At 41.6% G+C, this 17,849-nt stretch overlaps 1 protein-coding gene across 2 annotated transcripts in view; it reads left to right on the top strand.

Annotated features, from left to right (window-relative positions):
- Positions 1–1,620: 1,620 nt before the first annotated feature.
- The window catches only part of cep162 (centrosomal protein 162), a 37,204-nt gene continuing 20,975 nt past the window's right edge, over positions 1,621–17,849 (top strand). The window contains exons 1-4 of one of the 2 annotated variants that reach the window (XM_015949513.3): positions 1,621–1,737; positions 8,276–8,377; positions 8,753–8,885; positions 11,274–11,420. In XM_015949513.3, the coding sequence (XP_015804999.3) occupies positions 8,318–8,377; positions 8,753–8,885; positions 11,274–11,420 (340 nt within the window). In that variant the 5' untranslated portion in view covers positions 1,621–1,737; positions 8,276–8,317. Of the gene's footprint in view, positions 1,738–8,275; positions 8,378–8,752; positions 8,886–11,273; positions 11,421–17,849 lie in introns of those variants that run through there. The other variant, XM_070551796.1, reaches the window with a different exon arrangement.

Genomic DNA, 17,849 nt, shown 5'->3' with positions numbered 1-17,849 from the left:
CTTGGTCTTTGAATGTTTAATCAGAAGATTAGGGTTCTTTGCCTTTTCAGTGATCAAACACACTTCATGTTACTTCAAGAAGAGAGTCAAGTTTATAAAAAGTAAGAATTTATTTTCCAAACAATTAAAAACATGACAAGTTAACCAAGGCTTCTGTGATGGATGAATCTAGGTGGAGAGGATGTGATGAATGGTGACTATGTGTGGATGAGATTATCAGAACCTTCATATCTAGAAGAACTTGAGTTCTGGGTGAAAAGAATTTGGTTTGCATAAACTGTGAAGTTCTTATCAAAGACACATCAGACGCAATCTCACTGTGTTCTACCTCACCCTTTTGGAGACCCTCATCGCAGATCCAGTGGTCAGGGAGGTCAGATGACCTCCGGGCACCCAGGTCCAGTAGATTTACCTCTGTACTGATATCCCCAGTCCAGAAATGTCACCAGGCACACAGGTTGGAATTAGTTTGCGTCTCAGGAATAACTCTTAAGGAGTTGAAGTTGTCTCGGCTTGGTTCTGAAAGAACCGTTTTGCTGTGTCAGCTGTACACAGCTTTTAGCAGGGTTTTGGCAGCTTGCCAAAATTGCTTAGAATTAAAGATATTTCACTATGGATGACCTGTCCGAAGCTTTTTCTAGAACTGAGTCACAGTAAAACGAGCTCTGTTTTTATATTGTCATATTAATTTCTTAACAAATCAGAGCGTGTCATGTTAAGGGATATTGCCAAGAATCTCAGAAACACATCTTCTTTCAGATGCAGAGGTTCTGATTTGTGGGGGTAAGAAAATATCTTTGTGTCATGACATTTAACTTAACTTTAATTTATCTAATGAACCTTGTCATATCCAACATTCATTTCATCATATACATAAGTCCTTTCAAACTTCAGTCATTCAAACACAGATTAATCAACCTTATTAATTTAAGCACAAATTAATGAAAGCATGTCATTTATATTATAATTATTATAAGTGGCAATAAACAAATGTTTAGTTAATGATTATTTAACTTATTAGTTGTGGAAGTTCATCTTTTGTCCTGTGAAGCAGACGAATAGATAAGGCCAGCTTAAGGCCTTGAGGAAGGGCATGATGTTGACAATACATTATCATGTGTTCAGAGCTGCAGAGAGGCTCTGAACTCCAGCTGATGGAATGCAGTATCCTTCTGGCTTCAGGAAGATTGAGTTTAAAATCCACTTTAGGGGATAGAATTAAGACTGCAGATGACCAGTGGCATCTAGGTTAATATGTAGGTGGAAATTGACCAGTTCTGGTCATAACAAATATATCTGCTAAAAAATTGTAAAATAATTTTTGAGTAATTTATATTGTAATATACATTTATTTGTTATATTGATTTATAATTTATTCAGAATACCCTGTTAATTTTTTTAATATTAACCAGTTGAACATATATACAAAAGAAAATCTCATAAAGAATAAAAGTCAAAATCCCAAAACAATCATAAATATGAATCAGTTTCAACACTCTTGTATTGTTAACGACCTCTCCAATATGGCGGACCTCTTTTTGACTTTCGATGTCGTAACTTTTTAATAGCCAATCACAGAGCTGTAGAAAGCAATATCAATATAGATCTGGCCAATCAGAAGAGCCTTACTGGCGTCCCCGGAACTACCAGACCACTGTGCTCGTTATTCAAAACAGCAAAGAAAGGATGATTCAAGAAGTGTTTTTCTGGAGCAGCTGTCAGAGCGGAGAGTATTGAGTGAGTTATATCAACACAACACGGACACATGTACGCCAACTCCATGTTACATGTACAGCACATTTCTTCACACACACACAAACACACACACTGGGAGAAGTTAAGGAGACTAGCTTGTACTTGATTCGCGCGTTAGCTGCATCAACGTCTGCAGAACCACTGAAAACACGGCGTTACATGTTTCAATATTGACAGTTTTCTTGTACAAACAATTGATGACAAGATGACAAACGAACTTTATGCACAGGTTTTATCTGTCTCTGCTGAATTTCAGGGCTGCCAACTTTAGAACATTTCAAAGAGTGAGACGAGGTCATGTATGGAGCTAGGATTGGGACATTATTCAATGTAACTTGTACCATGTTTTGTAACTTGGAACATGTTTCATGACATGTAACTTTGGATTCGTAACGTGTAACTTTAGCTTTCTAACTTGTAATTCTCAATTTGTACTTGTAATTCTTGTTTTGTAACAGGAAATTTTCATTTTGTACATGTATTTTTTATTTTGTAAAATCAAACTTTTATTTTGTACACTTACTACTCATTTTGTAACATCAAACATTCATTCAGAAACATGAAACTTTCGGTTTTTACCTAGCAGACTTCCAAAAAAAAAAAAATCAGTGCACATGTTTGAAATCAAAACTCTCAAAACCCACATTTCATTCTACAGGTAAAAACCAAGCCCCCACAATGCGGGTAAAAAATTGAAGCAAACGCGGAAGTGAAATAAATTGCAGTTCCACCCTCATCCGCTGGGGACTGGTGTCAGAAGCAAGCAAATCCTCATTGACTCCCATGTTAAAAATACCAATTTCACAGCAGAAATAAACATGTTTACAGCCTGGTTCCAAAACATGTTTTTTTGTTTAATGATCTAGTTTACACTCATGACAACTCTGAGGGGGGTGAACTTTTTTCTCACTCTTCTGTTTAAGTGTATTAAAAGCCTAAAATTCTGTATAATTAATGAGCATCAGACCCACGTGACCACAGAGCTAGCTCCGGGGAAAGGCCTCAGTAGAGCCTCGGCCTCGCTTTAAAACTGTTCGGTCATTTTCAGTCTCTCAACTTAGACCATTAGTTGTAGCATTTGTGTATTCTTTTTTGGATATTATTTGCGCAGTTGTTGGACAAAATGACTTGCTGTGGCATTAATTGCACTAATAGAGCGTCCAAGGAGTCTCCACTTCATTTTTTTCGGTAAGTAAAATTATATTCATGTATTTTAGGTCACTGCCGAGCTGAGCTTAGATTTTAAAATGTACTGTTTAACCATGAAATTTAAATGTAATAGGTTAAAACCCAGTGCATTTAACATAATGCTGCACTTTAGAAAATGGGTTGAAATATAACATGTTGGTGGAGCTGGGTTCCGACTATCGGCTTGTGGAGCTCTCGGGAGACCGATGTTTCCCACCCAGTTCTCCCCTCCGCACAGCTCGGCGCATCTCTGTCTGACCGCGGCTCCTGTCTGCTGCGCGGGCTGCCGGCTTGGGGAGCTCTGGGATGGAAACCTTTCCACCCGGTTCTCCCCAGCGGCAGCTCTGCGCATCTCAGATTGCAGCGGTGCTTGTCTGCTGTGCGGCTGCTGGCTTGTGGAGGTCTTGGGAGACCTCTGGGTTCCACCCGGTTTTACCCAGCAGTCAGCCTGGCGTATCTCTGACTCAGAAGCTCTGGTGTTGTGCACAGTTAACTCCGGTTGTAGCTAGGTTGCTACCTCTGTTAGCTTAGCTCCCACCTCCACGTTAGCTTTGGGTTAGCTTCAGGTTAGCTTGTAGCTAGTTCGACCGGGTGTCGTCAGTTGATCCCAGCCTTACAGCCCCACCCTCAGCTCCACCTCTCTTCCCTTTTGTGGAATTGTCTGGGCTTGACGAAACCTGTGACACAGTCAAAATATTATTATTGAGACTTTTTGTGCTCTACATTTTGTTTATTTATTTGTACTCCATACGGGAAAGGATTAGAGCCACAGGAAAAAAAGAAAAGAAGGAATTCTAACTTCTTTTTCTCAAAAAAATTTTTTTCTTCTCAGAATTCTGACTTTTAATCTCGGAATTCTGACAGGGAATTCTGGGGAAAAAGTCAGAATTCTGTTTTTTTGTTTTTTTTCTTTTCCGTGACCCTAATCCTCTTCCGTATCTCTGACTTTACAGAGGGACTGACCTTTGTTTAATAAAAATGTTATTTTCGTGAGGAAAATTTAATACCAACTCTCCTGAGTAAAGCGTTACAGCTACATGTCACAAATGTCACACAAGAACTTTTAATTATAATTAATGTAAAATGTTTTAATTCCATCTAGGGGTGGGCAATATCATGCCATTCATATTTTACCAGTTATTATTTCCTGCCATCATGTTAAGCTAATGTCATGATGTATTTGCATCCACTAAACAGAGGATTATGTTCATGTGGGTCATTAGCATGAAGTTATCAAAGCAAACATGGCTGGAATCAGTTTTACCTGTAATCTATTTCTCTAAGTGTGTGTGCTGCTGTGAGTTAATGTCCCCTCTGTGGGACTAATAAAATTTACTCTATTCTATTATATTAATTCATATTAGCCAGTAGGGGGAAAAAACGCTTGAGGAATTTTGGCCTTTTCAGGTTTCCGTACCAGTAACCTGGTTATGGAGGAGGAGGGGTTCATCTCACAAACAGGAAAAACACTGGTGAAGCAGTAAATTAAAACATTAGGAATCTTAATGTTTTAATTCACCGCATCACCAACTAATGTAGGATAGGGAACATGTGAGTGAGTCACCACAGTAGACAGCCCAGCTTGCTGTGAGCGAGCGATCTGTGGCTGATGAGTGTAAACAAAAGAAAAACATTCGGGACTGGCGATGCGGCGGCATTTCTAAATAAAGCGTGTCATTTTGGCGGCGTGCGCAGTTGCAGCTCATGGCTCTGGGAGAAAGAACCGGGCATGCCCGTCCCATCAGCAGCAGGTGGAGCTCACCGCTCCGCCCATCTCACAACCAGAATGGAAAGAAGCACATCGACTTGGATTATACAGATGGGATTCTGTGTGTGAAATAACGCCAGTTAAATTATTACTTGAGTGTTGTTTGCGTGCATGTTGTTCAGTAGCTAATGCCATAATTAATATCATCTTTTTTTTTTCATAAGCCCTACACACTGTGCGTGATGCACATTGGGGGAGCGCAGGCGCTGGTTTAGCGTGAGATATTGGAGGTGTGGCGTGAGAGCGTGTGAAGAGGATCAAATGCGTGTGTCTCACACTCAGTGCGTGAGAGTTGGCAGTCCTGGAATTTTAACACGGTCAAATGAAAATGTCAGACATATCCAGTTGATTCCAGTAGAACCAGTAGAAATCTAGGTGTTGTTGTCTCAGACCTGAGCTTCTCTGGACATATTAAGGCTATAACTAAATCAGCATTTATCACCTTCATCAAATATCAAGAGTCAGAGGTCTCGTGGCCAGACCAGACTTAGAGAAACTCATTCATGCTTTTATTTCTAGCCGACTGGTCTATTGCCATGGTCTCCTAACTGGTCTTCCCAAAAAAGCTGCAACTGCAGCTTGTTCAGAATGCTGCTGCTAGAGTCCTAACAAGAACTAAGAGAAGGGAGCACATCACTCCTGTTCTTAGATCTCTACACTGGTTACCAGTAAACCACAGAATAGATTTTAAAGTGCTCCTACTATGGTCATGAGCTTTGGGTAGGGTGAGGGTGAGAAGCTCGGTCATCCGGGAGGGACTCTGAGTAGACCCGCTGCTCCTCCATGTCGAGAGGAGCCAGTTGAGGTGGCTCGGGCATCTGGTCAGGATGCCTCCTGGACGCCTCCCTGGTGAGGTTTTCCAGGCACGTCCAACTGGGAGGAGACCCAAGGGAAGACCCAGGACATGCTGGAGGGACTATGTCTCTCGGCTGGCCAGGGAACGCCTTGGGATTCCCTTGGAAGTAGCTGGGATAGGGAAGTCGGGCCTCTCGGCTTAGGCTGCTGCCCCCACAACCCAACTTCATATAAGCAGCTGAAAATGGATGAATGGAGTGCTCCAACTAGTTTATAAATCACTCAATGGCATGGGGCCAAAATACATGTCAGATCTCATCCCAGTATATACACCCAGTAGGGCTCTGAGATAATCAGCTGGTAGAACCTCAAGTCAGAACCAAACAGGATGAAGATACCATACCATACCATCTTTATTTATAAAGCACATTTAAAAACGGCATGGCAGCCGACCAAAGTGCTGTACAGAATAAAAAGTAAAAACACAAAAAACAATACACAGTCAACAATAAAATGCACAACAAGGCAGATAATTACAGTCAATAAAAAGACACATAATAAAATAATAAAAGTCAGGGATTTAAAAATGCCTGGTCGTAAAAGTGAGCCTTCAGCAGCGATTTGAATCGGAGGAGGGATGGTGCCAGCCTCACCGAAAGAGGAAGTGCATTCCATAATGTCGGAGCAGCATAGACAAAAGCACGCTGCCCCCGCGTTTTGTATTTCATTAATGGAACACGAAGCAGCAGGCAATCAGCAGACCTCAACGCCCGGTTTGGCACATACCTAGTGACAAGATCCGACAGGTAATCCGGTGCCAGACCGTTTAGGGCCTTGAAAACAAAAGTCAGGATTTTAAACTTGACCCTAAAGTTTACGGGTAGCCAGTGGAGCTGCGCCAGTACAGGTGTGATATGTTCTCTCCTAGGAGTGTTTGTTAAAAACCTGGCTGCCGCGATCTGTACGACTTGAAGCCTGTTAAGAGCGGAGGCAGGTAAACCAATTAAAATGGAATTTGCATAATCCAGTCGAGAGATGATAAAAGCATGGATTACGGATTCCAGGTGTGCTCGTTTCAGGATCGGTTTTAAGCGGACTAGTCTGCGCAGCTGATTAAAAACACGATCTGACCACTGCGTTAATCTGAGGGCCCATGGAAAACTGTGTATCAATTTTCACCCCAAGGTTGGTAACACACTGCTTGAGGTCAAAAGGGAGAGTGGCCAAATCAGAAGATACTTGTGTGGTTTTGTTAGGGGTCAACAGGAGTGCCTCAGGCTTAGAATCATTTAGCTTAAGGAAATTATTGGCAAGCCAAACCCTCACTTCAGCCAAACATTGGTCCAGAAGAGAGATGGAGTCTGGTTTTTTCAAAGCCAGGTAGATCTGGCAATCATCTGCATAAATATGATAGCCCAGGCCATATTTCCTCAGGATGAAACCCAGGGGGAGGATGTAAATTGAAAACAGGAGAGGCCCAAGCACAGATCCCTGCGGGACTCCCCATGGGAGTGGGAGGAATGCAGAGGAACAATTACCCAACTGGACCTTGAAAACTCTGTTTGACAGATATGAGCAGAACCACTGAAGTGAGGTTCCCCTTAGTCCTTAGATGCTTTTAGCTACTATGCTGCTCACATGTGGAATCAGCTCCCCCAGGACCTCAGATCTGCCCAACTGTAGTGTTGCTTAAATCAAAGCTTAAAACTCTCATGTACTCATCAGCCTTTGAATGAACTGTTTCTTATGCTGCATCATCTCCACTGTAGTCTGTGATGTAATTGCTTAACCTTAATTCTGTCTTTTCCTTTTATCTCCAAACTATAATTTTATCTGTGTATATTATAAATTTGTGTTCTCTTGTTTATTGTCGTGCCATTTCATGCCAATTGTAAAGCACATTGAATTGCCCCTGTGTTTGAAAAGTGCTATATAGATAAAGCTGCCTTGCCCTGAAACACAGTTCAACGTTCCAGCATGATAAAAGTCATGTTCAGCCTCTACTTGCAGACCCAGGACAAACTTCTCTGCAGTTTAAGCCTTGCCTAGGTTTATAGGTCGAATTTTAATGGTGACTTTGCTAAAATTATAGTATTAATATTTATTGTCAATAATGATTTTCCAACAGCGTATTGCAGCTCATAATTTGTGTTGAGAGTAAAGTCCGTGTTGGTAACAAACGCATCATGTGAATCTCCTCCATATTCTCAGAAGCACAAACAAAACATCACATTCTTCTGAGATGGGAGCTAAACAGGGATGCTTTACAACTTTTTCATATTTTTAAATCATTTTCTCAAGCCAGGATGTGCTCAAATGTTCCTTTACAGGGTTAAATAAGGCCATCCAGCCCCTATTGCCCCAAGTGGCCAGGATATTCCACTTGCAACTTCAGAGTTACCAGTGTTGTGCCAAAAATAATAGGAGACCATCACAAGCCCATCTATGGAGACATTTTATACCGCTGTATACTTAATTGAATAAAAAAAAAATACTGTGCAACTCTAGACCCAGAGTTTTCTCTTACGCACAGTCTGATTGGTTTTCTGCTACCTGTTGTTTCTGTTTGTCTCGTTCCATGTTTGCTAGTTCCTTATATTCTCCAGGTGTTTGAGGACATCGCAGCCATTTTTTTTTTGCCGTAACTTCTTTTGATTTGTCACATTTAGTGATTCTGTACATTTCAATGATAAGGAATTGAAAAGGAAAATTGTATTAAACGGAGATTAGTATTCATTCAAAATTAAATTGTGTGTAATTCTTTTTCAGGTGTGTTATTAGCCTTTGGCTGGTGGGGTGAGCATCTCCACAATGGCTCACAGACTGACCAAGGAAGATCTGGATGCACAGTTTGAGCAGTTCCTCAGAGAGGTAATACAAAAATCAACATGCTGAACATTTTTGATTAATGTCAGCAAATGCTCCTGTGATGTATCTGTTCTGGAATATGCAACAGTACAAATGAATTATTATAAAGATATGTACGAGTTTAGTCAAATTAAAATATTTCCTCTTCACTGTAGTATTTCTTATCAGAGGAGCAGATCCTCCAGCATCCTCTGCGTCACCAGGTTGTTGTTGAAAATGTTAAAAAGCTCCAATGAGGCTAGATTTCCCTCCAGTTGTTCTTATTTGTTGGTGTCTTGGCAGGAGTCCGGTTAAAGGCCGTATTATGAGCTCCTGGCAAGAGCACACCAAACAGTCACCCTAATACATCTCTTTGCTTTAAGACTTTGCTTCTGACAGTCTGTTTCAGATGAGTCCGTGGATTTAGGAAGCTCTAACAAACCACTTCAAGCTCAAAGCCAAAAACCAAACCAGAAGCCAAAGGTGTCATGGTGGCAAGATGACGATCACAGCAGTGGAGCAACAACAGAAGGTAATGATGGGGAGAAACCTCCAAAATACTATTGATTGCACTGTGTGTTTTGTTGTTTTTCAGGCAGTTGTTCGATAAACAGTATGTATTTTACTGACTCGGCTATAACATCCTTTAAACTGTCATTTATAGTGGGGTGAAAAAAGTATTCAGCAGCCATTGTTCTAAAGATGTCTAAATTTCATCATAGGTACACCCCAACTGTGAGAGACAGAATGTAAAAAAATAAAAGGAAATGACTTTGTAGGATTTTTCTAGATGTTGTTTATATAACGTACAGAAAATACATATTTGGTCAATAACAAAAGTTCACCACAGTACTTTGTAACGTAATCTTGGATGGTAACGACAGTTTAAACGTTTCCTGTAGGTCTTCACCGGGGTTGCACACACTGGAGCTGGCTGATCTTCTCTAGAGCAGTGATGTTTTGTCCTGAAAGATAAAAAGAAGGAACAGTGAATGTCATTTCTTTTTAAAATACACTTGTGCTGATGGATTTTGACTATTTAAATTCAGGAGAAAAAAACTAACATAGTAATGTGCACTGCTAATTACATCGAGCTCATGTTCTGACAACCTGGAGGGAAAAGCTCCTGTCCTGGCCCAGTCCCGGTCCCAGATTAAAGCTAGAAATTTATTTTCTTTCTGAGCACAGATGATTTCTATTTTATTGTTTTTACTTTTTTCTTTGCAAGCTACATACATTTGCACAGAAAATAAAAGCAATTATTTTTGATAGCTTATTGTTAAAGAGGCTATATTAAAAATGAGCTAAGATATTTAGAGAAATAACTTTCAATGCCTATTAATTTAACACCAACAGAAGAACATTTCCGTTTTCAGTTATGTGTATTAAAAAATCTTTAAAGAAAAAATTACCTTCTGATCTCTTTAAATCTCACTTAATAACGTAAAATAAACATAGACTGGCCACTTTAGCCATCCACCAGGGGCCTCATTTATCAAGCTTGCTTACGCACAAAACGGGGTCGGAAAACTGCGTAAGCAACTTTCCACGCAAACTTTGGGATTTATGAAAGAAAACTTAGCGGAAAAATGTGCGCAGCTTTAAGTTGACTAAGGACCTGGCTTACGCACATGTTGGACATGGACAGCACCTGCAGTGCTGCTGCTGAGAAGGATAAAATTATGAAATCCTGCAGCATTATCACTTGTACCACTTCGTTTTCACACAGAACAAGACCCCCCACAGGCACACAGGCACACAGGCACACAGGCACACACGCACACACACACACACACACACACACACACACACACACACACACACACACACACACACACACACACACACACACACACACACACACAGAAGCACAGAATGCAGAATATCAGCAGGGGGACAGATTGAGACAGAATGTCATGCGTCTGCGACAGTGTGAGTGTCCTGTCACTGTGACCTGATTGATCATGTGCCCTGGCTACCTGCTGACTGGTTAGCGCACATGACTTTCACCCGGGAGTCTGGGGATCGAATCTTTATCTGATCATTTTTTTTATATCCGCCACAGATCTCTCTGAAGAACTCACAACATTGACGGCTTCAGCAACGCTGTGCCACTCTGTGGATTTTCTCTTATTTTTTTTGCAAAAGCACTTCCATTCATTTCTCCACCTCACCTACAAGTACCTGAATTTCTGCTTGTGAAATAGCACTTCCTTGATCTGCGGTCGGGATCGAAATGCTGCAACAAGCCGGCTTATGTATATGCATGAGATCCACAAGGCACTTTGCATCGACCATTTATGGCAGTAAGTGGGCGTGGTGAAGGCGGGATGTGACTAAAATGCAGCTTAGAAACTTTCTAGATTGTTTCTGATTTATAAAGCGGAGATTGCGTGCAGCTGTGCGTACTCCATGTTTGATAGATCACAAACCTACTTGGCGTAAGTACATTTTGTTTGCTGAGCTTGAGTACGGTTTTTGTAAGGATTCTACGCAATGTTTGATAAATGAGACCCCAGCTCTCTACGACCTGGCCAGGAGGAGAGAGGTGTCTGCTAAATAATTCACGGAGAGATCTATGCAGAGGCAAAAGAGGAATCCTAAAGCAAGAATAAGGACAAGGAGTTCTGACTCTACAGCTTTTATGTGACAGAAAGGTTCTGTGGGCATAAATGTGGAAATCAGACTTGAGCCTTAAAGGTCTGCGAGAGGCTAGGTAAAGATGCTGCTCTGAGTGGGTGCTGAAATCAGTGGCTGATGCATTTGAAGTTAGAAGGGCAACTTTCTGCTTGGAGTATCATAATCTTTTTCAGGGCAGGCAAATAACCCAGGCAACAGGCTGGGTCACATCTTACATCCAGCGCCGAGTTTCTTCTCCGAGACTTTTAAAACATTTCTCTCTGATATTTTTTATGTACAGCGTTGTCGGGATCAAGAAAGTCCTACAGGAAGTCTTTGAGGAAGTCTCGACCAGTTTTAGAGGTGGAAGGAGATCCAGGTAGTCCTGGAATGAGAGCTGAAGGGCTGGATGCAACCTTCATCACCTGGGGAAGCTCCAAGACTGAGGGTGAGCGTGTCTGCAAAGGAAATTTGGTGCTTGGATGCTTTAATTAAAGTGACCCACTAGTGATCACTGTAATTTGTTTACTGACTGACAGGGATGTGTATTGGTGATATTCTGGCGATGTGATACGTATCACGAAACAGGGGAGACGATACGATATATCACAATATATTGCGATACATTCAGCCAGACGATATTGGTGATTTTTTTTTAGACTGAAATAATTGTAGGAAAATTCAATAAACAGTCCAAACTGATGTGTGACATGTTTGGCATGAGGTATCTGAACCATAATGGAGGGATTTCTAGCCTAGTGAACTAGACCAAATTCTTGCTTTGCAAAGTTTGGTCTAGGAACACTCCATTGGAGCCTCTGCAGCCCCTAGCAGCATTCTGGCTGGCCAATCACAGCTCTCTGTAAGGGTTTCAAACACATAGAGAGCTGTGATTGGTCCATAATGGTGGGCCAATCATAGCGCTCTATTTGCTTTGTGAACCAATCGCAGCGATTTATCCGCTTTGTGGGCCAATCAGGACCCTCTATTCGTATGGTAGGCAGGATGATTCAACAGAGTGAAACAAGATGGTGACAGCTAGTTTGAAACGGAATCTACACCCATTTTAGACTGTTTGGACTTTGGCTTTATTAGGATCAGGAGCAGATAGATGCATTTATGTCCTTTATTTAGAAAAAAAATATGTATTTTCGCCTTCTTCAACTGCAGACCTCCTCGTTTACCAACATTCCGTTGTGGTGAGTATGTCACGCTGTTCATTGTCCAGTAGCATGCAGGGATTGTTTGGAAGACAGCGGTAGAACCCGCCCCACCACCGACAATAGAGCGTTGCATTCAGTCTGGCTTGCCAGGTTAAGGGATTTATTTCAGTGATGGAAACAAAACCCCAATGCACACTGCTGCCATTTAGTGGTCGGCATTTGAATTGCAACAAAAGAAAAAGAAATGAACAAATGTTTGCATGTAAATTCTTCCAAAAATTCGATACATGGCTTTTGAATATTGATATAATATAGCATATTTTCTTACATCCCTACTAATGACCTGTGATGTAGCAGTGCTCCCTGTCAGACATGTCTCTGAAACACTTCCTGTTAACTAATGTTGGCTGTCTTATGACTAGTTGCAGCCTCCAACTTTCCTCTTGCTGTTAGCTTGTGTTCAGATTGGGAAAGTTTCCTCGGGTCAGGTGCTGAATGAACTCAGCCGAACAGGTGATGCAGATGAACGATGCTGCTGCACTCAAGTTATTTCTTTTTGAAACTTTATTTATACACTTTTACATTAGAAACACATTCCCCATCGTACTCAGCATGCATAATATTTTTAGTGTTTAGGTCTTCCCAAGTTCTTTCGTCTTCATAATGAGTTCTTTTCATTTTCCCTTGTTGGTTTTCTAGTGGTCTTCCTTTGATTGTATTCTTCCACCTTTATTCATTTCACTTTGTCTTTTTCTTCTTTTCTTGTCATTCTCTTCTTTGTTCACATGTTTCTATTCCTTCCCTGGTTAAACCCTCTGTCTTTCTATTTCAATTCAATTCAATTCAAGTTTATTTATATTGCGCCAAATCACAACAAGAGTCGTCTGACTAGTCTGACTAGTGTCAGTGACTATACAGCAATCCTCATACTAAGCAAGCATAAAGCGACAGTGGAGAGGAAAACTCCCTTTTAACAGAAAGAAACCTCCAGAGAATCCTGGCTCAATATAAGCAGCCATCCTCCATGACTCACTGGGGATCGAGAAGACAGAGCAGGCGCACACACACACGCACACGCACAAACACACACACACACAAAGACAAGTAATGTGTCTATAGTTATATTGTGATGTCTTCGTAAATATTCTATTTGGTGAAAGATAAACTTGATTGTGTTTGTCCTAGTGGATCTATAATTAAATGGATAAACTAGTATTAGCACATCCAACGTCAAGGAAAGCAAAAAGTTATTATCAGGAGAGGGAGAATGTTTTAGTGGTTAGCAGCAGTGTGCTAGACGATGGCCCCCTCCATGAGGCCACCACAGCTCAGCAGAACATCGTTGTAGCTTCTTCTGGGGAGAAAAACACTTACAGAGAAAATAAAGGTAACAGCTGAAATTGCAGAAAATAGTACAGTTAAAGAGCATACTGTAGAAGAAAGCAGTAGAGTGTGAAAAGTGGTCAGTGTATCCTCCAGCAGTCTAAGCCTACAGCAGCATAACTACAGAGATAACTCTGGATAATCTATCCTATTTAGATGGAGGCATGTTGGAGTCAGGGCAAGGGAGAGCCGTCTTTACCGACTGTACACTCCACCTCCCTGTAATCCCCCACTTGTCCAGATTTAGGCTAACATCAGATTTTAACCATAGGCCCTATCAAATAAAAATGTTTTAAGCCTATTTTTAAAAGTAGACAAGGTGTCTGCCTCACAGACTAAAGCTGGGAGCTGGTTCCACAGGAGAGGAGCCTGATAACTAAAAGATCTGCCTCCCATCCTAATTTCAGATATTCTGGGAACCACCAGTAGACCTGCAGTCTGAGAGCGAAGTGCTCGGTTAGGAACATATGGAACAATCAGATCACTGATGTATGATGGAGCTTGATTATTAAGAGCTTTATATGTGAGAAGAAGGATCTTAAGATCTATTCTGAATTTAACAGGTAGCGAATGTAGGGAAGCTAAGACAGGAGAGATATGATCTCTCTTTTTAATTCTCATCAGAACTCTAGCTGCAGCATTTTGGACAAGCTGAAGACTTTTAACTACATTCTGTGGACTTCCTGAGAGCAATGAATTACAGTTATCCAGTCTTGATGTAATAAATGCATGAACTAGTTTTTCAGCATCACTCCTGGAAAGGATGCTTCTAATCTTAGCAATATTCCGAAGGTGGAAAAAGGAAATCCTACAAACCTGTTTAACCTGGGATTTGAATGACATGTCCTGGTCAAAGATAACACCAAGGTTCCTTACTTTGTTCTTGGAGATTAATGTAATGCCATTCAGGTCAGGCGATTGGCTAAGCAATTTCCTTTTCTGGATTTCTGGTCCAAAGATGAGAACTTCCGTCTTGTCTTGATTTAAAAGCAAAAAGTTTAGAGTCATCCAATTTTTTATAATAATAATAATACATTTTATTTCAAGCGCCTTTCAAAGCTCTCAAGGTCACTGTACAGGACAAAATATAACAAGCAAGCAATATAAACAACAAGAAACAAATGCTAAAAGTAATTCCCAAAGGTAGAGTCGGAGCAGTGCGATGGATAATAGACTAAAAAGAGTAGATGGATGAAGGACAGTTACAGTGAGTAAGCCAGGCGGAACATGTGAGTTTTGAGTTGAGACTTGAAGGTTGAGAAGGAGTTTATATTGTGGAGGTCGGGCGGTAGAGTGTTCCAGAGTTTTGGAGCTGAGTGGCTGAAAGCTCTGGCTCCCATAGTACTAAGTCGAGTGCGAGGAACGGACAGGGAAGGTGAAGATGATGATCGGAGAGAGCGAGTGGGAGTGACAATGTGGAGGAGATCAGAAAGATATGAGGGAGCGAGATTATGGATGGCTTTAAAGGCATGAAGAAGTATCTTGTAGTCAATTCTGTATTTGACAGGGAGCCAGTGAAGTTGTTGCAGGACAGGGGTGATGTGATCAAAAGTTGTGGTCTTGGTGATTATCCGGGCAGCTGAATTTTGGACTGACTGTAACTTGTTGAGTGATTTTAAAGGGAGACCAGAGAGGAGGGCATTACAGTAATCAATGCGACTGGTGACCAGGCTGTGGACCAAAATAGCAGCGGAGTGCTGACTGAGGGAGGGGCGGAGCCGATTGATATTGCGAAGATGAAAATAAGCAGTTTTTATTGTGTTGTTAATATGAGGAATGAAAGATAAGGTGTTGTCTAAGATGACACCCAAGCTCTTAGCTTTGGCGGTGGGGAGAAGTGTGGTGTTGTCGAAGCTGAGTGAGAATGAACTGGTCTTGGATAGAGATGACTTGGTGCCAGTGAGGAGGATCTCAGTCTTATTACTGTTGAGCTGTAGAAAGTTAGAAGCAAACCAGGATTTGACTTCGGTGAGGCAACTGAGAAGGGAGGATGAAGGGAACGGGAGGTTTGGTTGGGTAGAGAAGTAGAGCTGGGTGTCATCGGCGTAGCAGTGAAAATGAATATTAAATTTCCTGAGGATATTGCCAAGTGGGAGTAAGTAGATTATGAAAAGAAGGGGACCTAAGACTGAGCCCTGAGGAACTCCAGAGGTAACTGGCTTGGGGTTAGAGTGGAAGGTGCGCAGTTGGACGAATTGAGTGCGATTAGATAGATATGATTTGAGCCAATTTAGAGGAGTTTTTGAAATGCCGATGATGGATAGTCTATGGAGTAGAACTGTGTGTGAGATGGTGTCAAATGCTGCACTGAGATCGAGTAGGATGAGAATGGAAATATGGCCTGAGTCTGTTGCAAGAAGGAGGTCGTTTGTGATTTTGATCAGAGCCGTTTCTGTGCTGTGGTGGGGGCGGAAACCAGACTGGAAGACTTCGTAGAGGGAGTTGCTGGATAGATGAGAGTGTAGTTGGTTAGCAACAACTTTTTCAAGTATCTTAGAGATAAATGGTAAGTTGGAGATGGGGCGAAGGTTATTAAAATTGTTTGGGTCTGAGCCGGGCTTTTTGAGAAACGGGGTTAGAGCTGCAGTTTTAAACGCTGAGGGAACGATTCCAGTCTGGAGGGAGGCATGGATGATGGAGCAAATGAAGGGTAACAGGGATGAGAGGCAGGATTTAACCAGGGAAGATGGGAGTGGGTCAAGCTGACAGGTGGTGGGCTTGGATTTGCATATTAAATCCGAGATATAAGAGGCATCAGGAACTGAGAAGTCTGAGAAGGATTCAGAGAACGTGAGATCATCAGGGGGAAGTGTGTGGGGGTCAGCCGGGCTAAGACTCTGGTGGATTTGTGTGATTTTATGGTTAAAAAAAGAAAGGATGCTATTACAGGTGTCAGTGGAGTAGAAGTGAGGGGGTAGTATAGAGGGAGAATTGAAAATTTTATGGAGGACTGAGGAAAGAGTTTTGGAGTTTCCGTTGTTATAGTTGATGATATTGGAGTAGTAATCTGATTTGGTGTGAGAAATAGAATCTTTATAACGGGCTAGGTGGGCGATGTACAGGTCTTTGTGTATAGAGAGGCCCGTTCTCTTGTAGAGGCGCTCCAGCTGGCGTCCTTCAGCTTTTAATGTTCTGAGGTTAGATGTGAACCAGGGGGCAGAGGTGGAAAAACAGACCGTACGGGTTTTTAATGGAGCCAAGGTGTTAAGGATGTTTTGTAGGCTGGAATTTATGTCCTCAAGACAAGCCTGTAATCTACCCAACCGATTAGGTTCATCAGGGTTAATGGATAAATATAACTGAGTATTGTCAGCATAACAGTGGAAGTTTATCCCATGCTGTCTAATGATTTTACCAATTGGGAGCATATATATAGTAAAAAGAATTGGTCCAAGCACTGAACCCTGTGGTACTCCGCAAGTAACCCTGGAGTATGAAGACGATTTGTCATGTACATTTACAAAATGAAATCTGTCAGACAGGTAGGATTTAAACCAGCCTAGCGCTGTTTCTTTGATCCCTACAACATGTTCAAGTCTTTCTAAAAGAACATTGTGATCAACTGTGTCAAAGGCAGCACTGAGATCTAACAAGACTAGAACAGACACAAGATTCTTATCTGAGGCCATGAGAATATCATTTGTAACTCTCACTAATGCAGTTTCAGTGCTGCTATTTCTATCTTCTTGACTTTCTTATCCTTACCTATCAATAATTATTCAACTTTTCCTTTTGAGTACTTACAATGCAAAAAAAAAATATATAAATAATAAAATAAAATAAAATAAGATAAAAAAAAAAGGTCGGCTCATCTGCAGGTTTCTCCTTGCCATTTATTTTCTCATATCCATATGCTTATTATGTCTCCATTTAGCCCATTGTTTTTGCAGTTGTTCCTCTTTCAGTTATTAGTCTGTAGGTCAGTGTCTCCATTTCCTGTATTTCTTCAACTATTGTCCTAGAGCCCTGCACTGAAGCCCTAGGCCCTCGGGTCGGCCCGGCCCGACGGCCCGAGGGCCGGGCTTCGGGCCAACAACTGTGCAATTACCTCGGACACGGGCCGGGCCGGGCGCCTTTATTTTTAATCGAAATCATTAAAACAAAAATTAAAACACTTACACGCAGCAGTAGAGCCCTGCGCGGGACTGTTTTCTCCATCCCGCTCCTGCCCGCTCCCCCTGAATTTCTGACCATTACAGCCTGCAACCGCAACATGTGTGTTACACTCCCGTCCGCACCTGCAGCGTGCATGTCTACTCCCGCCCGCAACCGCAAAACTCGGAGAAATTATTGCCTCACAATAAAATAGATGTATTGAATTTGCGTCCTCA

Source organism: Nothobranchius furzeri, chromosome 5, assembly GCF_043380555.1.
Source record: "Nothobranchius furzeri strain GRZ-AD chromosome 5, NfurGRZ-RIMD1, whole genome shotgun sequence".
In the NCBI taxonomy this organism is placed as follows: Eukaryota; Metazoa; Chordata; class Actinopteri; order Cyprinodontiformes; family Nothobranchiidae; genus Nothobranchius; species Nothobranchius furzeri.
The sequence above is the reverse complement of the archived record's forward strand: the minus strand, read 5'-3'. Positions and strand labels throughout refer to the sequence as shown.